The sequence below is a fragment of the Gopherus flavomarginatus genome, chromosome 6 (assembly GCF_025201925.1).
Source record: "Gopherus flavomarginatus isolate rGopFla2 chromosome 6, rGopFla2.mat.asm, whole genome shotgun sequence".
Classification (NCBI taxonomy): Eukaryota; Metazoa; Chordata; order Testudines; family Testudinidae; genus Gopherus; species Gopherus flavomarginatus.
The window spans coordinates 25,500,531-25,525,662 of record NC_066622.1 but is presented as its reverse complement, the minus strand read 5'-3'; the positions used below and the strand labels follow the sequence as shown (position 1 = coordinate 25,525,662).

The 25,132-nt window shown below is 40.9% G+C and overlaps 2 protein-coding genes across 7 annotated transcripts in view; both read right to left on the bottom strand.

Annotated features, from left to right (window-relative positions):
- ASB14 (ankyrin repeat and SOCS box containing 14) overlaps positions 1 to 18,239 on the bottom strand; it is a 31,376-nt gene extending 13,137 nt beyond the window's left edge. For 2 of the 4 annotated variants that reach the window (XM_050958470.1, XM_050958466.1), the window contains exons 1-9: positions 17,627 to 18,239; positions 11,921 to 12,022; positions 11,428 to 11,672; positions 10,476 to 10,528; positions 9,585 to 9,719; positions 9,326 to 9,484; positions 7,452 to 7,697; positions 4,471 to 4,642; positions 2,409 to 2,952 (exon numbers count right to left, since the gene is read on the bottom strand). In XM_050958470.1, coding sequence (XP_050814427.1) covers positions 2,409 to 2,952; positions 4,471 to 4,642; positions 7,452 to 7,697; positions 9,326 to 9,484; positions 9,585 to 9,719; positions 10,476 to 10,528; positions 11,428 to 11,555 — 1,437 coding nt within the window. In that variant the 5' untranslated portion in view covers positions 11,556 to 11,672; positions 11,921 to 12,022; positions 17,627 to 18,239. Of the gene's footprint in view, positions 1 to 2,408; positions 2,953 to 4,470; positions 4,643 to 7,451; positions 7,698 to 9,325; positions 9,485 to 9,584; positions 9,720 to 10,475; positions 10,529 to 11,427; positions 11,673 to 11,747; positions 11,884 to 11,920; positions 12,023 to 12,878; positions 13,016 to 17,626 lie in introns of those variants that run through there. The other 2 variants (XM_050958468.1, XM_050958467.1) reach the window with 2 other exon arrangements.
- DNAH12 (dynein axonemal heavy chain 12) overlaps positions 18,238 to 25,132 on the bottom strand; it is a 159,719-nt gene continuing 152,824 nt past the window's right edge. For all 3 annotated transcript variants that reach the window (XM_050958411.1, XM_050958410.1, XM_050958414.1), the window contains 5 exons: positions 23,777 to 23,981; positions 23,427 to 23,564; positions 22,851 to 22,942; positions 21,213 to 21,280; positions 18,238 to 19,892 (listed from right to left, as the gene is read on the bottom strand). In XM_050958411.1, the coding sequence (XP_050814368.1) occupies positions 19,702 to 19,892; positions 21,213 to 21,280; positions 22,851 to 22,942; positions 23,427 to 23,564; positions 23,777 to 23,981 (694 nt within the window). In that variant the 3' untranslated portion in view covers positions 18,238 to 19,701. The remainder of the gene's footprint in view (positions 19,893 to 21,212; positions 21,281 to 22,850; positions 22,943 to 23,426; positions 23,565 to 23,776; positions 23,982 to 25,132) is intronic.

Sequence of the window (25,132 nt, the reverse complement as noted above, 5' to 3'; positions counted from 1 at the left end):
CCTCAGATTTCCATAGAAGCACAGAATCTCACCCAACTTGGAAGTTGTCAGAGAAGAGGCCTTCACATTTCTCAGCAAGTGTTTACTACTCTCTTCACATCCCTCTTTGGAAGAGTCCTTTAATTTACTCCTATCAGTCCTAAAGCCAGAAACCACCATACTTAGAAGGCACTTCTTAGTTCCTCTGCCCAAAGTACAGGGGGGTCTGAGAGGCCAGGATCAGACTGGGGCCTCATAGCATGATCCATTAGGAATCTTCAAAGTCTATACTCACGAGCTTGACAGGTTCGGCTATGAAAGGATCAGCAAACGCTGTACTTCAAAGGGATGTGGGCTTCCCTGAGGCAGTAGAGACACTTGAGATGGTCATCACTGACTGGAAAGGCCTGAGGGCAAGATGCAGTTTTTGAATCTTGGGATCCTGAGCATACTATGGAGGAAGGAGTGGTTTGAATAGGGAGAGGACTCCCTAAACCAGTAAGGAACCAGTAAGACACACTCAGGAAAGATCATCTGAATTAACTAAAAGTGTGAATTACAGTTGGACTAAATTGCATTAAACCCCTATATAGAAACTCCCATTGAGAATTCAAGTGGCCTTAATTCGTTTTAGCTTAATTCACTTCCAAAGTGAATTTGGGACTTGTTTACATGAGCAATTTGTTCATAACTAATGGGGGTTTGAACCTATCCTGGATTAGTTTGCTGCAGACTAAGAGTATGTCTTCACTACCAACGTTAAAGTGCTGCCGCAGCAGTGCTTTAATGTGGCTGTGTAGTTGCTCTCCCAGTGCTGTAAAAAATAAAACCCACCCGCCCAAGAGGAGTAGCTACCCGTCCTGGGAACACGACTCCCAGCGCTGGTGCACTTTCTACTCTGCCACTTAACAGCACTGAAACTAGCATCGTTCAGGGGTGTGTTTTTTCACACCCTTGATCGAGAAATTTTCAGCGCTGTAAAATGGCAGTGTAGGTAAGGCCTAACTGTTCATGTGGACCTTGCTGATGTGCATTAACAGTCTGCCAGTTCACTTTAATCTAGGCCTCTTTGAAATCGACTAGATTAAAGCAAGCTAGTAAACTGTTAATGAGCATCAGCAGAATCTACACGGACAGTTAGTCTGCAGCAGGCTAGTATGGGGTAGAGCAGGGGTAGGCAACCTATGGCCCGGGTGCCGAATGCGGCATGTGAGCTGGTTTTCAGTGGCACTCACAGTGCCTGGATCCTGGCCACAAGTCCAGGGGACTCTGCATTTTAATTTAATTCTAAATGAAGCTTCTTAAACATTTTAAAAGCCTTATTTACTTAAATACAACAATAGTTTAGTTATATATTATAGACCTATAGAAAGAGACCTTCTAAAAACGTTAAAATGTATTACTGGTACACGAAACCTTAAAACAGAGTGAATAACTGAAGATTCGGCACACCGCTTCTGAAAGGTTGCCGACCCCTGGGGTAGACTCACACCTCAGGTTTGCCACAAACTAAATGTTCATTGTAGAAAAACCCAAAGCTAAAATGAAATAAGGTCACTTTAATTCTGAGTGAGAATCTCCACACAGGGGTTTAGTGCAGTTTAATAAACCCACTTTTAATTCATACCTTTAGTTCATTCAGATTAACTTTTGAAGTGTCCTTGTGGTAGACAAGTCCTAAAACTACACTAAGTATAAAAACTAATACCTATTTGCAGATCATTACAACTAGAAGCAGAAGAGTGCTAACTAATGCTACAGCTAGCAAAAGAGTTCTGCCTCAGGCCATGGGTCGCAGGAATCAACTGGAAAGGCAGTCCATCCGCACCATCCCCTTAGGCCCTTCGTTTGGAGCATGCGAAGAAGAGTGCAGACACGGACAACACTGCTAGCAAGAATCTTCTGGCCTCAGGCATCTGGAGCGTGTGTACAGCCCCAGTGGAATATACACAGAGACCATCACTCAAAGAAGAATGCATTTTCTTTCCAATTCATGTTTAAAATAGACTATTCTGCATACATTTGTTTTTAATCTGCATATTGGATCACCAGGTGTGAACTATATTCTTGTCTGCTCTATACTGTCAGTTCCTGGATAAAAGCTGTTTTTATGGTAGCCAGACCAGCATTCACTTATACAGTTCACATAATTCACATTGTCTGGACTTTGATCCTTTGAAACTATTTTATTGTAATAATTTGTTATCATAAACAAGGTTTCACATTCAAATTTACCACCGCAACTTGTCTTCAGAACTCTGTCTACTACTTCCTTTATACATAAAGTCTGTATAGTACTTTAATCCCAAACATGCTATATTAGCAAACTATATTTCATTACAATACATCCGTAACAAGTACATTTATTTAATTTCTAGAAGAATAGTGGCAGCAAAGCAGTGACATAAAATTCCTAGGGAAGTACTTACCATGTTGTCTTTGATAACAGAAGGAGTCCATCCTTCAAAGGCATATGGGGAACGAATGTTGTCTCCATGAAGACAATCAAAGCAGCGGTACACATCGTACCCATAATTCAGCAACATTCTTAACATGATTTCATCTGTTAGAGAATACTGCAGAGCTGAGGGAAAATGCGTCGTATTCACTCTGCAGAAGTAATTTACATTGGCCCCATGCTGAAGCAGTAGATTGATTAGCTCATAGTTGCCCATTCTCAAGGCTAGCTGGAGGCACTTAATGGGGTCTTGATTTGGCAGGGCTCCAGCATCCAGAAGCAGCTGAGTTGAGCAAACATCCCCATTTGAGACAGCAAAATATAAAGCTGATTTCCTCTGATCATCGTAGCCTTTGCAAACCCTCTCATGCAACATGAAATTGGCATCAAACCCAGATTTGAGGAGAAACTCGAGGCACTGAGGATGTGCTCCTGCTGCTGCTGAGTGAACTGGACTTATCCCACTCTCCTTAATGGCAGCATAATCAGTAACTGAAACTAGCTGCTTTAAAGCTCTGGAGAAAGAAAAAAGAACGAATATATATCTATATATTCCCCAGCACCAACCTTTGAACTTCTCTGTGCTGCAGTCTTTGTTACACGTATCTTAGCTGGGTTACAGAATTGTGTTCTGCTTTGCTTACAGTGTTGTTCATTTACCGCCGAATGAGTACCCTGGCATACTACACAACTGCATGGCCTTAACCTCTGATAATTACATGATAACCCGCTATCAAGCCTACAGATTTCCAAACTACTGGACTAAGCATCAGATATTATGTCTTTCCCTTTTGTCTTTTGGGAACATTCCATTTCTCATTTTTTAGCTAATAACATCATGACACCTTAGAGAAGAAATTCCCCATCCCATCAGTTTGGAGAAGACTGTAGAGAGCACTCACTCTTCTGTAACCTACAGAAAGTGGGAGAGCCTGTTTTGTTGACCACAATGCAGTGTTACTAGTAGCTAAAAGATGTGGCTTGGGATCTAAGACATCAAGTTCTATTCCTGACTTGGGCACTGAATAGTTGTATGACTGTAAGAACCCAACACTTCCAGTGCTTCTGTTTCCCAATCTATAAAATGAAGGTGATCCTTATTCCACAGGTATGTGTGACAGTTTAATGTGTTTAACGCACCAAGTGCAATTGTTTTTAAAACTGGTCCTGCTCTCTGCGGGTATATCAGGAGAGGATGTGGAACAGATCTGGCCTAATTCACCTGACCATCCAGTTAGAGCACAATATGAGCAGGGACAGAGTAGCAGATCTCACACTTTGACAAGATGTAAGATTCCCCTAGGCCGTAGAGGTAACTCGCCTGCAGATTGCTAACTGGGAAGACAGGAGGCCAGAGAAGGCAAGGCTTGAAGCCTGAGACCTTGGGCATAAGTGCCCCGAACACTGGAGGAATAAATATGGTAGGGGTGGGAACCTGATTTCTACCAACTAACTATAACTTAAGAATCTACTAACTAACCAGTAAAACCCAATACAATTATTTACAGAGAATGCATTGATGAAGCTAGAAGGCTGTGGACATAAGAGGGCTCCGCTCCAGAGTGTGAGCAGTAGGAAAGGAACTGGAGTGGTGGTTGTTTCTATGTCACTCCTTATGCCCTCAGTTCACAGCACAAGGTGGCTCAGGTGCAGACCAAATGGACAATGAGATTGAAGAATTGCCAATCATGCTGCACAGAGCACATGTGCACTCACAGTGACTATGCATAGGGACCAGCAGTCAAAGAACAATACAGTTTTTTATGAAGGAAGCAGGAGGAGATGTAAGGGGTTAAATGTTTCCCCCAAAACAAAGCGAGTGGAGAGCCTGTCTGGACTGTCCTGACACATTCAGGCACTGAAGACTCATGCTTATAAGGCAAAAGGAGACCCGCCCCTTGCCCCCCCCAACACACACACAAAAGCAGTGTATTTAACTGTTTTTTTTATACACTTTAAATGTACGTATTTTGCAGAACCTATTCGTCATTACTCATTCTTATTTTTCCAATATTTATTTCATTTCAACTCACAGAAAGTGTCCTCTGTAGGCAGCTCTGTGGATAGGCAAGTGACCTGTGTGTTTTGGCACATTGGCATCAGCTCCATATTCTAGTAAAAGAGAGAGTGAATCTGGATTTCCTCCTCCAACAGCTTCAAATAATATGGAAGCACGATCAGCTGCCTGTGAAAGGACATCAGCACCTAGGGGAAGAAGGAACAAGGGTTTTCATAGCAGCTTCTGTAAATATTCAGTAACAATTAGTATCTCTAACTCCCAAATTGCCTCAGAACTGTGATTTCTACTCTTCATGAAACATAAATGTTAGAGCAATAGCCAGTGTTTTCGCTCACTGTAAATCCTTTGAGGTAGTCCTTGACTTCCTACGTGTTTGTACATTGCCTAGTGCAGTAAGGCCTCAATCTCTTTGGGCATTATTGTAATATAAATCTTCATAATAATGAAACGCCATAATTAGAAGATTGCATTGCATGTTATTCTGTTGCATGAGTAGTTGTTTTTTGGACTAAATACAGTGCAATTAATTCAGCAGAGAACAAATATATGTAAGGGTAAATTTAAAATGTACAAAGTAATAGAACAGAGACCTGAAAAGGAGTGAGATACATTTCATTACAACAGAAAGACACGGAGGCTATAAACTGAAAAAGGCTCACTTACCAAATATTTTTTTTGAATATATTGCCTCTGCCAGGGGCTGAGGAACTTGAGGGAGGGGGGATTACCACTGCAATGGAAATATTGGGGAGGGAGACTTATGTATGCTTCCACTCGCCCTCCCCCACTGTGTCTTGTAAGAGTGAGAGTGGGACCTGGCTCGCATAGGGATTGGGGGCAGTGGCAAGACCAAGATCCAGAGGAAAAGCTGGAGTGACTGTTGCAGTGCAGGAGATCAGGCCTGCTGCTGGGGAGCCGGTAGGAACAGCTCTTCTCTCCGCACCTTCCAGCCACTGCAGGTCCCAGCAGAGGCACCCGGCCCAGGGCCACATGTGCCAGGGTGGGCTGGGAGACAGGGCACCAGCACATAGGCCGGGACAGAGAGGGTGTTCAGTGCACAGGGCATCAGGAACTGCAAAGATGCCTTTTACAGTTTGGAACTGATCCCTCACCCCTCTACCCTCATCACTGAGTCTCAGTAGGTCCCCTTGCTCCCCCTCATTCACAGAGAGCTTCTGCTGGCCTCTTCCCCCCACAACTCCCTGCCTCTGCAGATCCACACTATGATCATGTATGCCCTGTCACATGCTGATGGAATCCATTTCAAGGCAATTTAAGTGTGGGGGACTGCATGCATCCTCCTTTATTACAGAACGAAGGGGGGAAAAATCCTCCACTCCAAAGTGTCTCACTCCCTTCCAGAAATGGCTTGTCTACATGAGTAAATACTATTTTATTTAAGCATGATTGGAAATGCTTTCATTAGCTAACACAAAGCTGACCACAACTTTGTGGTCGGTGTATACTAGGGAATGGTGAACGGTGGCCAGTGGCAGCTGCGATTGGCCGAACCTGCAGATGCTGCAGGTAAACAAACCGTTCCGGCCCGCCAGTGGATTTTCCTGATGGGCTGCGTGCCAAAGGTTGCCGATCCCTGGTATATACAAACACAAGTCATATGTCAGTGAGTAATGGTTAAACCTCTGTCGTAGTGGTTCAGTGTAAATACTACAACATATAACATATTCTCAAGTAGACAAAGCCAGAGACAGGCTTTTACAGTGTAGATCTGCAGAAATAACATTATGAAGGAGAAACAAAAGTTACTGTCTTAACAACAAAATCTTGGTGTTTAAAGTGACAAGGTGGGTGAAATAATATCTTTTATTGGACCAATTTCTGTTGGTGAGCGAGATAAGCTGTTGAGCTTACACAGAACTCTTCTTCAGGTCTGGGAAAGGTAGTCAGAGTGCTACAGCTAAATACAAGATGGAACAGATTGTTTAGTATAAATATTGCCAGGGACCATTCAAAGTGAAGTGGCCATTAACATGACATTACTTTTTTTTTCATGGCAAACTTAATGGCAATCAAGAGGAAAAGGAAATGCAATTATCTTCTCTTCCCCCATCTTCAATTTAATAGTGTCTAGGCCTCAGTACAGGATGAAGTGTTAGCTGAAGACTGAAAACTCATAATGAACATGCTCTCTGTAACTGTAAAGAAAAGCCAGGTAGATTTAGCCTACAGTTCTCTTTGGGAAGGGATATATTTAAAAAATTCCATTGTGCTGTGTTTATGCATTTATGTTGCTTGGTCACAAAACTCTTTTAGTTGGAGGTATCCCTTTAGTAACAAATGTTATCTGTGCTATGTGTAAAAGGCATGTCATATGAGGATTAGTTTAATAATATTCTAACCACAAAACTTTTGAAAGACTTTAAATGATTTGAAAAGATAATGCAGTATGGACATCTTAGAAAAATATTGAAATTTAGTAGATTATGTAATGATACCAACAATTCTTAACTGCGGTGCTTGTCCTGTATTTTGTAAGAGTTAAGTTCTTCAGGTGATTAAAGATGTACTGTAGTGAGCAAACAAAAACAGGATACCGTGCAGAAAAAGTCATTCCTATGTGCTAACATGAATATACAAAGTGACTGGTGTAATTCACTCTAAAACACTCTACATAAAACCATCAATTTATATACTAGGTTGTATATATTAATACCTGTCCACTATGTTAGTAGTAAGAATGTCACAAGGCTTCCATTTCCATTCAAAACCTTATTTTGGTATGGTAATATTGTACTAACAGGGGAGCTAGTTATTCTACTTTGCCACCACACAGACAATTATTCATGCCCTCAATGGGAGGGGGATTAATTTACTCACATTTTGAAATCATGAATTTTCTGCTAACACACATGGCTATGCAATTTCAACCCCTTGTCTAGTCTAAAGAATAAGAACTCTGTAGGATCTTTCTGACAATCACCAGTTATTAAATCAACATAACAAACTGTTAAAAAATTGTATATAAATTCTCACCTTTTCGCAGTAAAATTTCCATAATTTCTGTATGCCCAATCTGTGCAGCCAGCGCTAGGGGAGTGAGCCCATATGCACTGCGGGGATCAGGATCTGCTCCAGAGCAAAGCAGAAGGTTCACGATATCTTTCCTGCCTAGTCTGGCTGCTTCATGTAAAGCTGTCCTCTTATTGACACCCTGCAAGTTTACATTTGCTCCAAACCTTATCAGCAGGGAGGCAATTTCATATAAATCATGTTTAATTGCTGTAAGACAATAGGTGAAACATCAGCTATTTAAAACATTATTTAACAATATTCTATACACTATTGTTTCTGTTGTGCAACTGCCCAGGAGAGCCTCTACTCTGCTTTCAGCTGTTCTGTTTATACACAGAGATAGCTAAGAAAGAGAATTAATAGATGGGGAATATTTCCCTCTATCTCTGTGATCTTCTATACCATTAAAACTCAGAGCAGTGTTATACAAAAGAGAGAGATTAGTGCCCCACAGGTGCCTGTAGCACTTTTACCAAATGATGCAGTATCTGATATGTTACATTCTCCAAATACTACAGGTTAAACAGCAGAGAACATGTAACCCAGGGGGCTCATTAGAGAGGTGTTCACCTTCTCAGCCAAGCATGCAACTGACTTTCTAGTGTAGTTGGCTTTGAAAGCAAGTTCCCTGTCTATATGGCTTTTCTCGTTCCTTGGCCCTTGTGCAGGAAAACAACCACTCCAACAATGTGAATTTCTGAGCACACTTAAGAAATTCATAGCACCCTTCTAAGGTTAAGACAGCAGGGCATAGGTGCTGGCAGTAGGGGTGCTGGGGTGCGGCACCCCCTGGCTTGAAGTAGTTTCCATTGTATACAGGGTTTACAGTTTGGTTCAATGGCTCTTGGGATCACCACTCTACAAACTGTTCCAGCTCTCCTGCAGCAGGGTCCTTGCTCGTTCGTGGTAGCTAGGATTGAGTCAGAAGGAGGCAACATGAATCCTTTTTGAGGGGAGGACCTGTCTTGTTCCACCTAGACCACTGAACTCTTGCCATGTAGAGTGCCTCGGGAAGAGGAGGGTCATCTAAACCTCCTTGCTTTTGAGGGAGTCTTTGAGAAAGAAATTCTCAACTTTTTGTTTTCCCTTTTTAAAAATTTACCTCTATCAACCCCTTTATGGGGGGTAAGAAGCAGTTGCAGGGTCTGCTTTGCATGTGAGAGCTTGGCAGCCTGGGCAATCCCCGGCACTGGAGATCCTGCAGAAATTAGCTTTGTTGTGATTTTGCAAGGGACAGCTCATTGCACATTAGAGCAAGAGTCCACAACATCCCATATGCTGGTGTGGACCTAGAAATTCCCATAGGACTTTGTAGCCTACTGCATTTTTTAAACTTTTTACTTAGCTGGCAAAGACACTGACTCTCCACCAACTGGAGACTGAAATAACTTGGGAAGTATCTTCTAATAGATACTTCCTCTCTGCTGGTATCAGGGCTATTTGGTGATGTCAGGTGATTTTCTGCAAATCAGGGACTTGTTGGCTACTAGAGCTCAGTTATTTCAGTCTCCAGTTGGTGGAGAGTCAATATCTTTGCCAGCTAAATTAAAAGTATCATTGTTCATCATTAGCAGAAGTGAGGTGGTTAATCTCCAAAGTTATGAGATACTTTCAGACCTTAGTTAAAGCACTGATACCAACTGGAAAGAAAAGTAAATGACAAAGTGTTCTTCTGTCTTTCTCATGGCCAATGGAAATATATAAAATTCTGGAAACTGAAAGTTTTACAGACTTTACAGTCAACAACAAAAGATTGCAAGATACAAAACAAATTTTTCATGCAATGAAAGACATGAATAGAATTCCTCCCCCACCATAAAAATTATTTGATTTACCTATAACTAAAGAAGAATCTCCTTCTTCATTCTTAACATTAGGATTGCAGCCATTGAGCAGGAGAACGTGAACATTGTCTAAGAAACATTTGTCTACTGCTACAAAGAGAGGAGTTTCCCCTTTCAGACTGGTCTGCTCCCACACAATGGGGTCTGAAGCTGAAAGATACCCAGGAGAACAGCACACATTGGGAATGGAACTAATCAACAAAACTGACTTAGTAAAACTTTCAAATGAGGCGCACAGAATGCTCTTTACCCTTCAGAGTTATTTCTAGGATGTTCTTGTTTAATTGTGCTGCAGCTTCATGCAAAGGAAGCCAGCCTCGCTGATCAGCTTCCTTAAAAGCTGAACAGTGCCTCATCAACTTCAGCAAGACTGCTTCTTGGCCTGAAGAATCAGAATCATATCACACTACTTAGCATAAAACAGAAATTTCAAGACAATTGAAATCTTGACTCCACTTACATCAAGGAATATTTTGAGTATTACCAGCCCCATTACTACAGCCAGAACTGGCTACTTTGCTTCTCAAAACAATTTTCTATCAAAGTTTGATTTAAATGAATGTAGAGCTAATGATAGTCATTTATTGGGCTCATTTTCGCTAGAGGAATCCTCCAAAAGCATTTCAGAAGCTGCATATATCAGATCATTATATGCTCATAATCCATGCTTAATTAGCCTGCCTGTGCTACAACAATACAAACAGTAAATAAATAGTATAAACATTTGAAATTCAGCTGCCTCTGATATCGAACATGACAGCTACTGAACAGCTCAAAGGAACTCTACGCAAGAGTTTGCAACATGAAGTTAATACTTGTCCAACTGAAACTATATATGAATTTTCAGCTATGCAGAATAAAATTAAGCTAGAATTTGAGTAACATACAAAAGCTACTTTTACTACCTCTACTCTTGCTAAAAATGCCACAGAATCTTTTACTGATCATAAGTGGTTTGGTCTTCAATTTTGCATCTCATCTGAAAGATGGAATCTCCAGTAACATAGAGCCCAAAACATCATTCTGGGTGTTCAGTTCTTAGAAAGTGAGGGGAAGAATGCAACCTACTCAGTCCTTAACAAAACTTCCTACACCAATTACATTAGAATAGAGTGATGATTTGTGTGTTTGTACTTAACTGCCCGTATTGCTGTGATTATCTTTCCATGTTCTGTGCTCATAACAAACTGGAATCTGCACAAACAGAACAAAATAATTATGATTTATATCAGTTAAAGAAAAAATATGCATGCTATTACAGTAAAAATAAAGAAGTAAATGCTGTAACTATCTGCTGCTTAATAACAGACCAGAATCATTTTGATTTGTTTTGTAAATAGCAGATATTCACACAATTTACTTATTTATTTTACTTACTTATTTTCTATTATTTGCTGTTTCCCAGTTTGCACTAGTTACCTATTGTGACTCAACGAAACACATTCACTCTGAAAAGGAAGCTGAATTTCACATTCTCTTGACCACAGTTCCTAATCTTTGTAACAAGACCCAATGATGAAGGATAAGCATATAATTAGAACTGAAGTTTTAATATAGAAAAATGGTTTGTACATCATGTTATAGCTGCACAGAACATGGGGATTTTCTTTGTTAGAGCCTGTACCAGTATAAACCATAACTCTTAGCTCATATATAATGATTTGCAAAGAGTACAATATAAATACATTCTTCAATTTTAGTTTACATGGATTCACACCTCTTTCCCTCCCAATAGTTATTTGGAAGTTCCAGGTTTGTACAAGCACAAAAGGATAAGATTTGTGAACTTTAGTCACCCTTTTGATGAATGTGGTATAAATGTGCACTGAAACCCCCAAACAAGTAAGTTTCAAGTGCTCTCAAATTTCACTTGGGAAAATTTCAAACAACTCACCTCTATTATGTGTACATTTAAAAGGAGAGGCAGCCTACATATGAACCTCAGTAACATTAAGCAAGCAGTCTACAATGGCAAGCATTATGGTGCAGGGTTACATATAAAAATACTAACATAAATAGACTATTACATAATAATAGCTTGTAACACAGCTCCCAGTTACGCTGCCAGAACATACTCCACAGCAAAGTATTACCTATCACACTCTGCAGTATCTGTAACTGTCTCACTTGTATGGATATGCTGCAAGCTCTGCTGAATAACATTCTGGGTGGGGATGTTATCATCAAAGTCTTCATCATTCACATATTTAGAATGAGACATTTTACATCTGTATAACTTGGATCACAAGCAGCGAGGAAAAAAAAGTTCTATATAGGAGGCAGTTTTTTAAATCTTCAGGTTAATTGTGGATTTCCAGAAACACAGAGGACTTAGGTACTGAAAGAAATACGAAAAATTGTTACTAATCAGGAATCAATCCTTCCACCTTGATTCCCACCCCCTCCCCAGTACTTTGTTTTAGACACTGCAAAGACAGTCAACAGTTCTCTTCAGATTAGGAAATATGTTCCAGTACATTGCTTTGTCAAGAGTTCTTTCCCCCCTCTTACAGAGCAAGCATGTAGAACAGCTAGTGTTATGGCACCACCTACCAGAAAGCAAAAAAAAGAGGAGAGGTTACTCACCAGGTGCAGTAACTGGATTGCTTCAAGATGTGTCCCCTTAAGGGTGCAGCACTACAGGTGCACAGGCACATGTGCATCTGAAGCGGCGCATCCATAAGAACACTACTAAAAGAAGAACAAAAAAACCTAATTAATACTTGGTATAAATGGCCCCTCACTTCAGTCATTTTTTCTCTTCACTTTAGTGGCACCATAATGCTAGGTACTCCAGAGCAGTGCTCTACAAACCTTTTAGATCATGCACCCCTATCAGTAAAAAAAATTTTGAGCACGCACCCCCTGCCGTGCCGAAGCAAAAAAACAAACAAAAAAACTCCACCACTTTGGAGATCACTGGATGTACACTAAGCCCTGGTCTACACTACAAGTTTAGGTCAAATTTAGTGCACAGCAAGCAAGCGGAGAAACTGTTTTCCCCAACAGCCAGGAACTGTTTTTCACTCTGGATCTAGTACTCTCCCAACCCACCGAAGGTGGGCTCCTGGACCTAGAAGGCGGCGAAGGGACCTCTGGTGAGTGTACCTTTGTAAATATAATACATGGTTTAAAAGCAAGCGTGTTTAATGATTAATTTGCCCTGAAGACTTAGGATGCATTTGCAGTCAGTACAGCTACTGGAAAAGTCTGTTAACGTATATGGGGATGGAGCGGAAATCCTCCAGGGATATCTCAGTGAAGCTCTCCTGAATGTACTCCCAAAGCCTGTTAGCCACATGGTGGGGGGAGGGGTGAAGCAATCATCCCAGAGAATTGGGGGAGTGTGTGTGTGGGAGGAGAGGGGGGTTAGGTGGGTTTGTGCCTCACGTTAATCCAAAAACTGCAGCCCCTCCTTTTAAATGGCCAACCCAATTAATGGTTTAAACTCAACGGGTACTTGGTATGTGAAATGAGGGCGCTGCTATTTGAAACCATTCCCACACGTTATGAAGGTTAAAGAAGCCAAAAGACTGTGGCTTACCATGGCTGCCTGCAAGCTGAATTCTGTTGCCTGCTGGCCCTGTGTGTGTGATCTCTCACACCAAACCGGCAGGCCCTCAATATAAGAGGCAAAATGCGACCTTGTAAAGAAAGCACACGTGCTATGTAATGTTAACATCTTGGTTCACTGTGAAAGAGTCTACCCATTGTTCTCCAAAATGTCTTTTTAAAGACTACTCTCCCTTTTTTTCCCTCCCACAGCTGCAAATGTTTCAACACTCCCCGTATCATCTCCGTCCCAGAGGCTAGCGAAGATTAGAAGGTGGAAAAAAAAGCACTCGTGATGAAATGTTCTATGAGCTCATGCAGTCCTCCCTCACTGAAAGAGCCCAGCAGAATGCATGGAGCAGACAATGTCAGAGTGCAGGAAAGCACAAAATGAATGCGAGGACAGGAGGGACATGCAAGAGAAGAGGTGGCGGGAGCAAGAGGAGAGGTGGCAAGATCAAGATGATAGGTGGTGTCAGCGTGATGAGAGGAGGCAGGAAGCAATGCTTAGGCTACTGGAAGATCAAACTGATATGCTCCAGGGTATGGTTGAGGTGCAGGAAAGGCAGCAAAAGCACAGACCGCCGCTGCAGTCCTTGTGTAACCAACCGCCCTCCTCCCCAAGTTCCACAGCCTCCTCACTCAGATGACCAAAAATATGGTGGGGGGGCCTCCGGTCACCCAACCACTCCACCCCAGAGGACTACCCAAGCAACAGAAAGCTGGCATTCAATAAATAAGTTCTGAAGTTCAGTGTGGCCTTGTCCTTTCCTCCTCCCCTCCTCCCCCACCCCAACCGATGCTTCCTTCCTCCCCCACCCCTCCCGAGCTACCTTTGCAGTTATCCCCCCATTTGTGTGACAAATTAATTAAGAATGCATTCGTTTGAAACAACAATGACTTTATTGCCTCTGCAAGTGGTGATCAAAGGGTGGGGGAGGGCATTTGGCTTACAGGGAAGTAGAGTGAACCAAGGGGGCAGGTTTTCATCAAGGAGCAACAAACAGAACTTTCACACCATAGCCTGGCCAGTCATGAAACTGGTTTTCAAAGCTTCTCTGATGCACAGTGCACCCTGATGTGCTCTTCTAACCGCCCTGGTGTCTGACTAAGCGCAATCAGCGGCCAAGCGATTTGTTTCAACCTCCCACCCTGCCATAAACATTTCCCCCGTACTCTCACAGATATTGTGGAGCACGCAGCAAACAGTAATAACTATGGGAATATTGGTTTCTCTGAGGTCTAACCAAGTCAGTAAACTGTGCCAACACACTTTTAAACTTCCAAATGCGCGTTCTACTACCAGCCTATAGCTGAACAGCTCCTGACTATTACCAGGATACCTGTTTATGGCTTCATGAGCAATGGCATTAAAGGGTAGACTGGGTCCCCAAGGATAACTATAGGCATTTCAACATCCTCAAAGGTTATTTTCTGGTCTGGACAGTAAGTCCCTTGCTCCAGCTGTTAAAACAGACCAGAGTTCCTGAAGATGCGAGCATCATGTACCTTTCCCGGCCATCCCACATTGATGTTGGTGAAACGTCCCTTGTGAACCACCAGTGCTTGCAGCACCATTGAAAAGTACCCCTTTCGATTTATGTACTGGCTGCCTTGGTGGTCCAGTCCCAAGAAAGGGATATGCGTTCCGTCTATCGCCCTACCACAGTTAGGGAATCCCATTGCAGCAAAGCCATCCACTATGACCTGCACATTTCCCAGAGTCACTACCCTGGATAGCTGCAGCTCAGTGATCGCGTTGGCTACTTGGATCACAGCAGCCCCCACAGTAGATATGCCCACTCCAAATTGATTCCCAACTGACTGGTAGCTGTCTGGCGTTGCAAGCTTCCAGAAGGCTATTGCAACTCGCTTGTGAACTGTGAGGGCTGCTATCATCTTGGTATTCTTGTGATTCAGGGCAGGGAAAAGCAAGTCACAAAGTTCCATGAAAGTGCCCTTATGCATGCGAAAGTTTCGCAGCCACTGGGAAGCATCCCAGACCTGCAACACCATGCGGTCCCACCAGTCTGTGCTTGTTTCCTGGGCCCAGAATCAACATTCTACACCATGAACCTGCCCCATTACCACGATGTCCAAATTGCCAGGGCCCCTGCTTTGAGAAAAGTCTGTGTCCATGTCCTCATCACTCTTGTCACCGTGCTGCCATCGCCTCCTTGCCTGTTTTTGACGTTTCTGGTGCTGCATATACTGCAGGATAATGCACATGGCGTTTACAGTGTTCATAACTGCTGCAGTGATCTGAGCGGGCTCAATGCTTGCTGTGGTATGATGTCTGCGCGGAAAAAAGGCGCAAAACAATTGAAGTTGCTCTCATGGACCACAGGGTTGGCTTACGGGGAATTAAAATCAACAAAGTGGGCAGGTTTGCATCAAGGAGAAACATAAACAACTGTCACACCGAAGCCTGGCCAGTCATGAAACTGGTTTTCAAAGCCTCTCTGATGTGCAGTGCGCCTTTCTGTGCTCTTCTAATCACAAACAGCCTAGTCAGCAAACAGCACCAGCGAGATTTTAAAAGTCCAAAGGCACATTCTACCACCATTCTGCACTTGCTCAGCCTACAGTTGAACTGCTCCTTACTACCGTCCAGGCTTCATGAGCCATGGGAGCAAGGGGTAGGCTGGGGTAGGTGCAACCGCACGGTGCTGCCAGCTGGGAGAGCAGCCTGAGGCAAAAGCCTCCAACTCGCATAATATTTGAGGCAGGACTGAACCTCCATTAGATGAAACTTAAAGAAGTTAAGGACCTGCAGTCATTCCCATTTATGTCCAGGTGCTCCCGACCGACGTCAACGAGGCCAGCCAGGAGCACCCATGTCTGCCCAGGCGCTTCCGAACGACCTCACCGAGGTCAGCCAGGAGCAACCAGGAGACAACAGCAGATGGTGCAGTATGGCTGCTAATTGTCTTTGCTAACTTGCAAAGGCAAGGAGCTGCTGCTATGTAGCAGTGTAGTACTGCATCTGTCAGCAGCGCCTAGGAGATGTACAGTGACAGTGAACTGAGTGGGCTCCATGCTTGCCGTGGTATGTTGTCTGCATGGGTAACCCAGGAAAAAAGGCAAGAAACGATTTTTTGACGTTGCTTTCATGGAGGGAGGCAGGGGGGCTTGACAACATGTACCCAGAACCACCAAAGACAATGTTTTTGCCCCATCAGGCATTGAGAGCTCAACTTAGAATTCCAATGAGTGGCGGAGACTGCAGGAACTGTGGGATAGCTACCACAGTGCAACGCTCCGAAAGTCGACATTAGCCTAGGTACTATAGACGCACTCAGCCGACGTAATGCACTTAGTGGGGACAAACCCAATCGACTGTATCAAATAGATTGCTAAAAAATTGACTTCTATTATATCAACCTAATTTCGTAGTGTAGATATACCCTAAGTGTTTGCTATAATTTCCCATACTCTGCTCACGTGATGCTTGGCAGTGGGGAAACAATTCATAGATCGCTGCTCTTGCTCAAGATTTGCTTCAACCAAGGAGCATTTACTGTCAGAAAAGCACTGCAGGTCTGTGTAAGAGTTCATGTTTTAAGTCTTCCAGTGAAAACCACACCAAAGTATGTGCCTCAAACCTGCCAGAAATTCTGATCCATGTTGTTGTGTGCATCCGAAAGACCAATTTGCAGAACAAAATAAAGCTGCCCTGAACAGCTCTAGATGTTTGTGAATCTCTATAGTTCTACAGGACCTACACAAACTTTTGATCTACTAATTCCAGATGAATGCTGCAATCAACAATGCCCATGTACAAACAATGGAGTAAACACAGAGCACCATATTAATTTGGCCTACATAAAGATGGGGGGAATGGGCTTAGTAGAAATCAATGTCTGCCAAATGGAAAGGGTTAAGCTATGTCGAGAAAATTATTTTCAGCCTTTTAAGACTTATTACAGACAACGGAGAATAAAAAATAAAATAGCTAACGTTCTCCTTTTAAAACTTGACAATTGGTTTCAATTTTATGATTTCATGGAAATAAAGAAATGACCAAAACAATGAAACCATTAAATAGGAAAGGTAAAAGAAATAATTAAAGTTACAAATCAGTTCTAGCAGAGCTTTCATAATAAAAATTTTTGAAATTAAAAAATATACACTGACTGCAATGGCAACTAATGGCAGCAGAGCGAAAGGGACAAAAATGTATTTCCAGTTGCTGGTAGAGGTCCACTTCACATGTGCACAATTTACTAATTGCTAATTTGCACAATGAAGTACGTGCCATCATATTTATACAATCAATGTTAGTCTGTTAGGGCCAAATCCTATTGTCTTTTTACTCAGACAAATCTCTCATTATTGACTTCCAGGGAGAGTCAGCCTAAATAAGGACTTCAGAACTGGCTCCCATTAACCAACAAAGGAGGCATAATGAAAGAAAACGTCAGCACAACCCTTGTCGGCTTTGGAAAATGTTCTAGAAATATTTTAAAGTTGAGCAGAGGAATTTATAGCAAGCTTGAATTATTTAATTTGTTACCCAATCCAATTTCCATATATCTCCAACTTACATATGTACAGCAGCTAGATAAATATATAAATAAAACATACAAACAAATAAATGTTTGTATTAGCAAACTCAAATTGATCAAAATACCATCAGTTCTACACATATATTTCAAGTCTAATTATTGCTTTTGGGAAAATTCAAGAATACAAAATTTCACCATAACTCAGAATAGAATATAAAAGATTTTCTCTCACCTTTTTTAGCTTTTGAGAAGAACATACAGGACCTCACGCTTTAAACAAGTGATTATTAAGCTGAATCTGATATTTTCATGTATTGAAAAATGATCTCTGAAGAGTCCAGATCCACTAATAGCTCTCTATAAATATCTGATCATAAGATACTCTAGGACTTTCTCCACATTTCATACACGTGGGTTAGCTATGTCTGATGACATGATCTGATGAATTATATATCAGTACAAGAAGAGATTAAAGGTCCAGACTGCTTGATATAAAATATTCCAGATGTAACTGTTTTAATGAAAATTGATGTTTAAGGGAAGTAATATGTTCATTCTTTACATCTGATTTAAAGAAAAATCCCTGCTGCTTTCACATGCTTTATCAACATAGAGTACATTTAAAGGACAGGATCTTGCCTAAAGGAAATGTGACAGAGCAGATCAAACTCTGGCTTTACATAAATTAATATATTTAAATATAAACAAAGAAATAAAATAATATATAAACAAAAGGAAGTTTATGTTTTTAAAAGAAGACAATACTGTAACAGAAGTTGCTCACATGTCAATATGTAATTACAATTTTCACATTCAGACAAAGAAAAGCACATACTCTGTGTGTGTGTGTGCACGCATGCATGAGAGAAAAAGACTGAGTGTTTTTATAAGGGGAGAGAACAGCCTGTATCTGATATTTCTCTAGCCCCAACACACAGGCATCAGGGAAAGGTGGGACACGGGAGCTTGGGTGGGAGCAAAGTTAGGGTAGGGTTGGACTTCCTCATTTCATGAGACTTAAGCTGAGCCACTTTGCAGCAACCTAAAGTACTCTTTCCTCCCAAGCACAGTGCATGTCAGGGGCCAGAAATTAGCCAGTACTCAGATGTTCAACTCTTAGGAACTTGTCAGTTTCCTAAGGGTTAAAAAGCTTTGTGGAGTTTTTAGACTCATACAAGGGAAATTTTAACATTAAATGGAAAATGTATCAATTGAAACTGTTTTAATCACTTGAACTGAATTTTTCATGTTCCATTTTACCCCTCTGCTTGATTCTGCATAATAAGCAGATATGGGGACACTAGTTTCTGAGGTCCAAATTCACGCCTGCTGAGGGAGGAAAGGTGGCTGGTGTCTCAACTCCCTTCCAGATGGCATACTACAGTCGAACACACTATAGAGAAAAGGTCTATTCGGTGGAATCCTTCCCCTTCCTGGTTATAAGGAGAGGTGGGAATGGCTCTTTGGGAGAGAGGAGTCCTGAGAAAAGAGCTCTAGAAATAGCCAAGCGGAAAAGAAGATTTGAGGTGATCTTTATCTTACTATAGTTTTCTTTTTAATAAAGCCAAATCCTAGGAAGAGATGTGTGTGGTGAATTTGGACTTTATGTGATATAACAACTGTATTTTTAAGCAGGATGCAAAAGGAGATAACATTTTTATGGCAAGTTGTGGGGGTTTTGTTTGTTTGGGCTGTTTATTTTTCATGGAAACTATACAAAAGGAGCTGAGGAGTTTAGAATATTAGAAGCAGTCAAAGTAATGATGGATTGCCAGGAAGTATGCAAGTGATGCAGACAAAGGTGCATCTTAAATTCAGTTTTATCACATAGGTAAACAATTTCTCCCACCACCACCTGTGTGACAGCATACAAATTAGAGATGAGTCCAAACCAAAACCCCAGATCTGAACATCCAGACTTTGCACTCTCATGGTTCAGGCCTACAGTGCTTGAATGCTGTCTACTATAATGCTTCCCATATGGGAGTTCAGACAATTTTCATTTTTTTCATCAAGATATCATTTATGATATTTTAATAGGTGACAAAAGAGATCTGTATATTTATTCATGACACTATATTACAAAATAATAAAATGAACACTCCAGATCATTATATATTTTAAAAATAGTAATAACATCATACAATTATTAAAAGCAATATATCAAGATCAGAATTTTTTTTTGCCTTATCCGTCCAAATATAAATATATCAAGATGTTTCTCTGATACAGTGTGCATCAATTCTTCAGGAAAAGGAAGGAAAAGAAAGATATATCTAATGAGGTTTGCCTCTGAATTCTTCAGGGTTAGTCATCCAGCTGGCAGAGCAGAGCAACACCTCGCTTGATCCAGTGCTGGACTGGTTTATCAGTCTCTAGCAATAGCGCAATGACAAAATTAGTAGAATGTCCAGTAGTGGATAAGGTTCCCTTACGCTCACTTGTCTTGTAGAGTGGACAAATATAGGCATTTGATTTCTTTATGTCTGATTTTTTAGCTTAAAAAAGAACAAACAAAGGAATGAATTATATATTGTAGATGTACTAGATGAAAGAAAATAATCTAATGTAAAAATCAAATATTCATTCTGACTTATTTTTAAAGCTAAATAAAAATTTGACAAAATATTTTCATCCAGCAAAACTTCAGAAGAAGTCGCTTCTTGCTCTGCTTTTCTTTTAAAAATTAATTTACAGAATTTACATAGGCTAATAGACTAGAGGAAGTATGTTTGCTATTGTTTGCTTACAGGAATAGATGCCTTCCTTTATGACCTGCTTTTCAAATCTTTCAAAGATGCATTCAAAGCTAAATAGTTGTATAAAAATAAAAGCATTTGACTAAAATACCATCGGGTTATAGTTTAGAGCATGTTAGTAAGTGCACAAGGTCTTCATATAAAATTGGAGCTCTAAGGCAACTTTGATTCAGCAGCTCGAGAACCTAATCATGATTCAAGTTGTTTGAGTTCCGAGGCTACAGCTCTGGAGGAACTGTAATGTGCCCAGACTGTTTACACATAACTTGTACAAAGGCTTAAATCATGTTCTTCTGACGTCAGCTTCCATGAACAGACTCCTCCAATGTCAATAGAAGGGGTAAATGGGCAGAATGGAATACTTTGTGGGGCTGAATCACAGCTAGTTACAACTAAGTAGAAACTAAACCACTGTGGAGAAACATTAGGAATGTTTGAAGTCTTTTTTTTTAGGATAACTGCTCCTGATCAAAGAAAGGAGGAACCAGATGGGGAAAACAATAGTAGATGTTAGTCAGAAGAAAACATTATCAGTGTTTAGTCATATATGGACAGTATTTCTGCAGCAGTTAATGATACTTTGAGCAACATTAATTTTAACACATATGGGGTGAAATACTGGCCCCATTTAAATCAATTGCAAATGTCCCATTGACTTTTATGGAGTCAAGATTTCAACAACCATGCTTCCTTTTGCCAAGGCTAGTTTATGCCTAAAAAATACATGCAGACCCAATTTGGCAGTGAAATTCATTTTATATGAAATGTCTATCTGATTAACTCCTCCTTAGTCCTATCCATGCTAAATAAACCTTTGTGGGGAGAAAAGAGGCACAGACAAGATAAATTTCAGATAAAAAACAGGGTCAGCCAGTGAAAAGACATGATGTTTGACAGGCAAGCCACTGATCACGTCAGCTGAATGGAGATCTATGTGCGTTTGGATTTTTTGGTGAGAGAGAAGGGTTGGTCTTTTTGCAACATTAAAGAAATATATTACTGCAATCTCTTGTTGCATTAGAATCCAAAGAAACATTGGTTCCGGACCACTTTACTTACTTGGTTTTATCCAAATGATTGGCATCAGGTCAAAGAGCAACTTGGGATGCTGATCAGCTAATATTCCCCTGGTGAGACAAACAAAGAAACTATTAAAACAAAATTTTATAAAAGGAATATGTTTAAAAGAGATATTTTTGTATTTTACTTTGTTTGTTGGGTAGGAAGGGTTGGGATGAGAAAAGGGAATGGAGATGAAAGGAAGGGGAAGAGAAAGAGAAATGTCACGACAAATACAGACAAAGGAAGTAAACTGAAAAGATGTAACAAGAGTGAGAAATAAATAAAAGAAGAGAGGAGGGGGATGCAGAACAGAGCTGGAGGACTTCCCTGTCTTCACCTTTCTCACAGGGTCCAGTAAAATCATCAGATATCAAAAACATTTCTGTTATAATCCTACACCAGTGATGGGATTAGGAAATAACAAATAAAGAGCCATACTGTGCTCTGACCTTTGCTGTTTAAACTCTTGGAATAAAACATGCAGTTTTTCTTGCTGAACTACATTACCTTTAAAAGTGTCCATTATCTTGTAATAGTATGATGAAAACTTAAAACCCAGTGTAGGTTTTGATTTTGTGCAGCCACTTTTATGTGTGTAAACAATTGTACAAGCAGAAGTGGGTATATAGCTGCTTTATCAGCACAAATTGAGGTGCTGGTGTGAAATTTGCATACACTGAGGGCAGGTCTACACTAGAAGCGCTGAGTCGGTGCAGCTACATCTTATTTGCAATGTGCACTTTTCTGATTGGTAATTAGTTCCAACTACTCTGCACATTAGTTCTGAAGTTTTTTTTTTTTTTCAAAATGCACTGCTTCACTCCGCTGGAAAAAAAATTTATCTGAGATTTTTCCTAGGCCCCTTTTAAAACATTCGCTTTGAGGGCTGTTAGGGCCTGTACCCTTTCCCATCTATTTAGAAACCTTACGAAGTAACAAGTACCATATTTGAATGACTATACAGACAGTTAAACTATAGTGGGCCAAATCCTGCCCTTCTCTTGTGTGGGACCAAGATGTGAACTGGTGCTTATCTTCATCTTAGCTGCCTGTGCGCTAGGTGGCTCACCCTGAGGATGGTCAGGTCAGTTGCAGCAAAGGGATAGGTCAGGGGTCCATCACCTGCTCTGTGATTGGGACTAGGAGGGTTGTTCATACACTGGGGACCTGATGTAAAAAATTCTTTCTGTACTCACATAGTAAGTGCTGTAGGTTTGGAGAGGAACACTATACTATTCACACGTGAGAGACATAGCCCCTGAAAACCTTTTTCAAAATATCAGGTCCCTCTGAGGTGTCTCAAATTGGGCACCCAGAAACTGATGCAACAGGAATCACTAGTCACTTTTGAAAATTTTGGCCTTACTGCTTTGAATGGTTCTGTGACTCATATAGAAGGGCAATTTCATGAAAGAAAACTGCATTTTTATTATAAGTAAGCACATGGCAACATTCCCAATACTCCAGTATAACAGATTCATTGTGTTTTTTCTTGTCAAGATTTCATGAAGGAAGGAGAAGATTTTAAATTAGAGTATATCGTTGAAATGTTGAAATGATGTTAAAATATTTCAGTAAATCTAATACGAGCACATAAGAAAGTTTAAGATTTATTTTAAAATTTTAATTACTGACTTGGTCCTGTCCCAGCGAGCTCCATCTAAAAATAATCCATGGATATAAACACCATCTTCTGGTGCACTATCAGATGTATCCTTAGGAATAACCTAACAGGAAATACATGTTAATACATTTCCACGGTAGTTTTGTTTTAGAGCTATTAGCTCTACAAGCCAGTCTTCCAGAGAGCAACCCCAAATCAGGATAAAATAGTGAAGCCTCTTCTTTCAGTACTACTTTATATCATCAACTGTTAAGATGGCAGCTTTCTACGTGACTGTTAATTATTCTTTATCATCATACTTAGAACCCTCACGTTTATCAAGTGGTTTGTTTTCTTAATTAGATGATGAAGTGTAATGAGGAATATGCTTTTAATAGCATTCCTTTACAGATATAAAGTGGAAAACAGTATGTACTACTATTTATCATGGCTGCAGATCTACAATGCCATTGCTAATCAAGGTCTCAATCCTGTAATGAGATATGTTCAAGTGAACATGTCCAATCAGGCACAGGGTCCACCTGGTGTATCTCATGGAAACATCAGGACCCATATTAGTAAAATATATTTTTATCACTTATCCATACCTGAAATTCATATCCCAGCAGGTCAATGGGAATGGTGTACTTCCTGGCATAGTTCTGCATGGCTCCAGTTAAAAAGGCTTGAGTAAAATAGAATCCTGATAGCCAAAAAACACTGGGCTTTCCTAACTCATACCAGTCCTGGGAGGAGGAACAGAGAGATACTTTCAAACATCTTTGCTATTCAGTATAGAGTTAGGTGGTATTTGCAGTTTTCCACAAAAAATTTATTCTACACAATTTTGTTTAGAAAGTCTAGCTATAAAGAGTCAATTTTTACCAACCCATGTCCAAATCATCCTTTAATTTTAAATCAAACAGAATTATTAGTAACACAATCCTGCTTGCTTTACCTGCAAGAATTTCAGCCTTGCTAGAAAATCTAGGATATAGCTCCCCAACGGTTTAAGACTCGGGTATGAACGGTTAGCCCAGTTCTCTGCAACTTTTCCAATAAGCAGACTGCCACTCAGGGCCTCCAGCTCAGAATCCATAACGACCAGTCCTTTAATGGCCTTTTTCAGATTTATTAAGGTAATACGTATAGTTCGGAGTAAACTAGAATTAAAGAAAATATCACAGAACTGTCACTGAAATACAACATGTTTGACATGATTTGTCAGATATGAAATCATCATCTCAAGAAATAATATTACATTATTGCGATGGCTATGAAACAAGTGCATAACCAGGTTTTCCTCATTCACAATTTGCCATATTTGCAAAATTACAGATTGTGCCCATACTGTTGCCATTCAATAGACTTTTTCTTCTGCTTATCCGTGGCCTGGGACAAATCTGTTAATTTCTGTTTCATTTTCTCCACCCCATCTTCCTGGCTTACCAAAGGATTCTGTGAGGTTTAATTCATTATTAAGGATAGGAGTCTGTCATGAAGGTCATAGATTCTGTGACTTTAACGGACCTTCATGACTTCTTTGGCTTCAGCCCGCCACAGTGGCAGAACTGGAGCAGCTGTCAGCCCCCAACCAGGAGCAGTGGTCAGCATTCGTAGCCAGAGCAGCATCTCAGGACTGGAGCGGCAGTCAGTCAGCCCTCGCCACAGGAGAAGCAGCCAGAGCAATGGCTGGGGCTGGTCAGACCCCAGAGCCAGAGCAGCGGCCGTCGCAAGAGGATCAGCCACCAGGACTGCAGTGGCTGCTGCTGCCACAGGAGCCTGAGGAGCCTCCAGTGGGGCTCCTCCTGTTAGTCCCCCCCCCAGGGTATTTTTAGTAAAAGTCACAGACAGGTTGCAGACTTCCACGAATTTCGGTTTATTGTCCGTGACCTGTCCATGACTTCTACTAAAAATATCCATGACAAACTCTTAACCTTACTCATTATGAACTGTACAGTGCCTGAGATGTCTAGATGGAAGGTGAGACAGAAATTCTAATTATTTTCATCTGGTTAAAAATAATTGAGTCCAAACCAGAACCTAGATCCAAGCACCCCTGGATCCAAAGTCAGACTTCGCAGCTTGCCTCTGTCACTTTAATGGGCTAAGGCAAAATTCTTGATCTGGAATCCCCCAATCTTTGGTAAAATTCATGGGGAGATCCAATGATCCAGTGGAAAGTCCACCTCTAGCTTAAAAAAAAATAGAACACTATGCAGTGAATATTCTTGGGGAAATAATGGTCCAATGGCAGCTGTATAAGTTCATCTCTTTCTGTTTATGTAAAGTAAAATATTTCTGCTAAAATAGT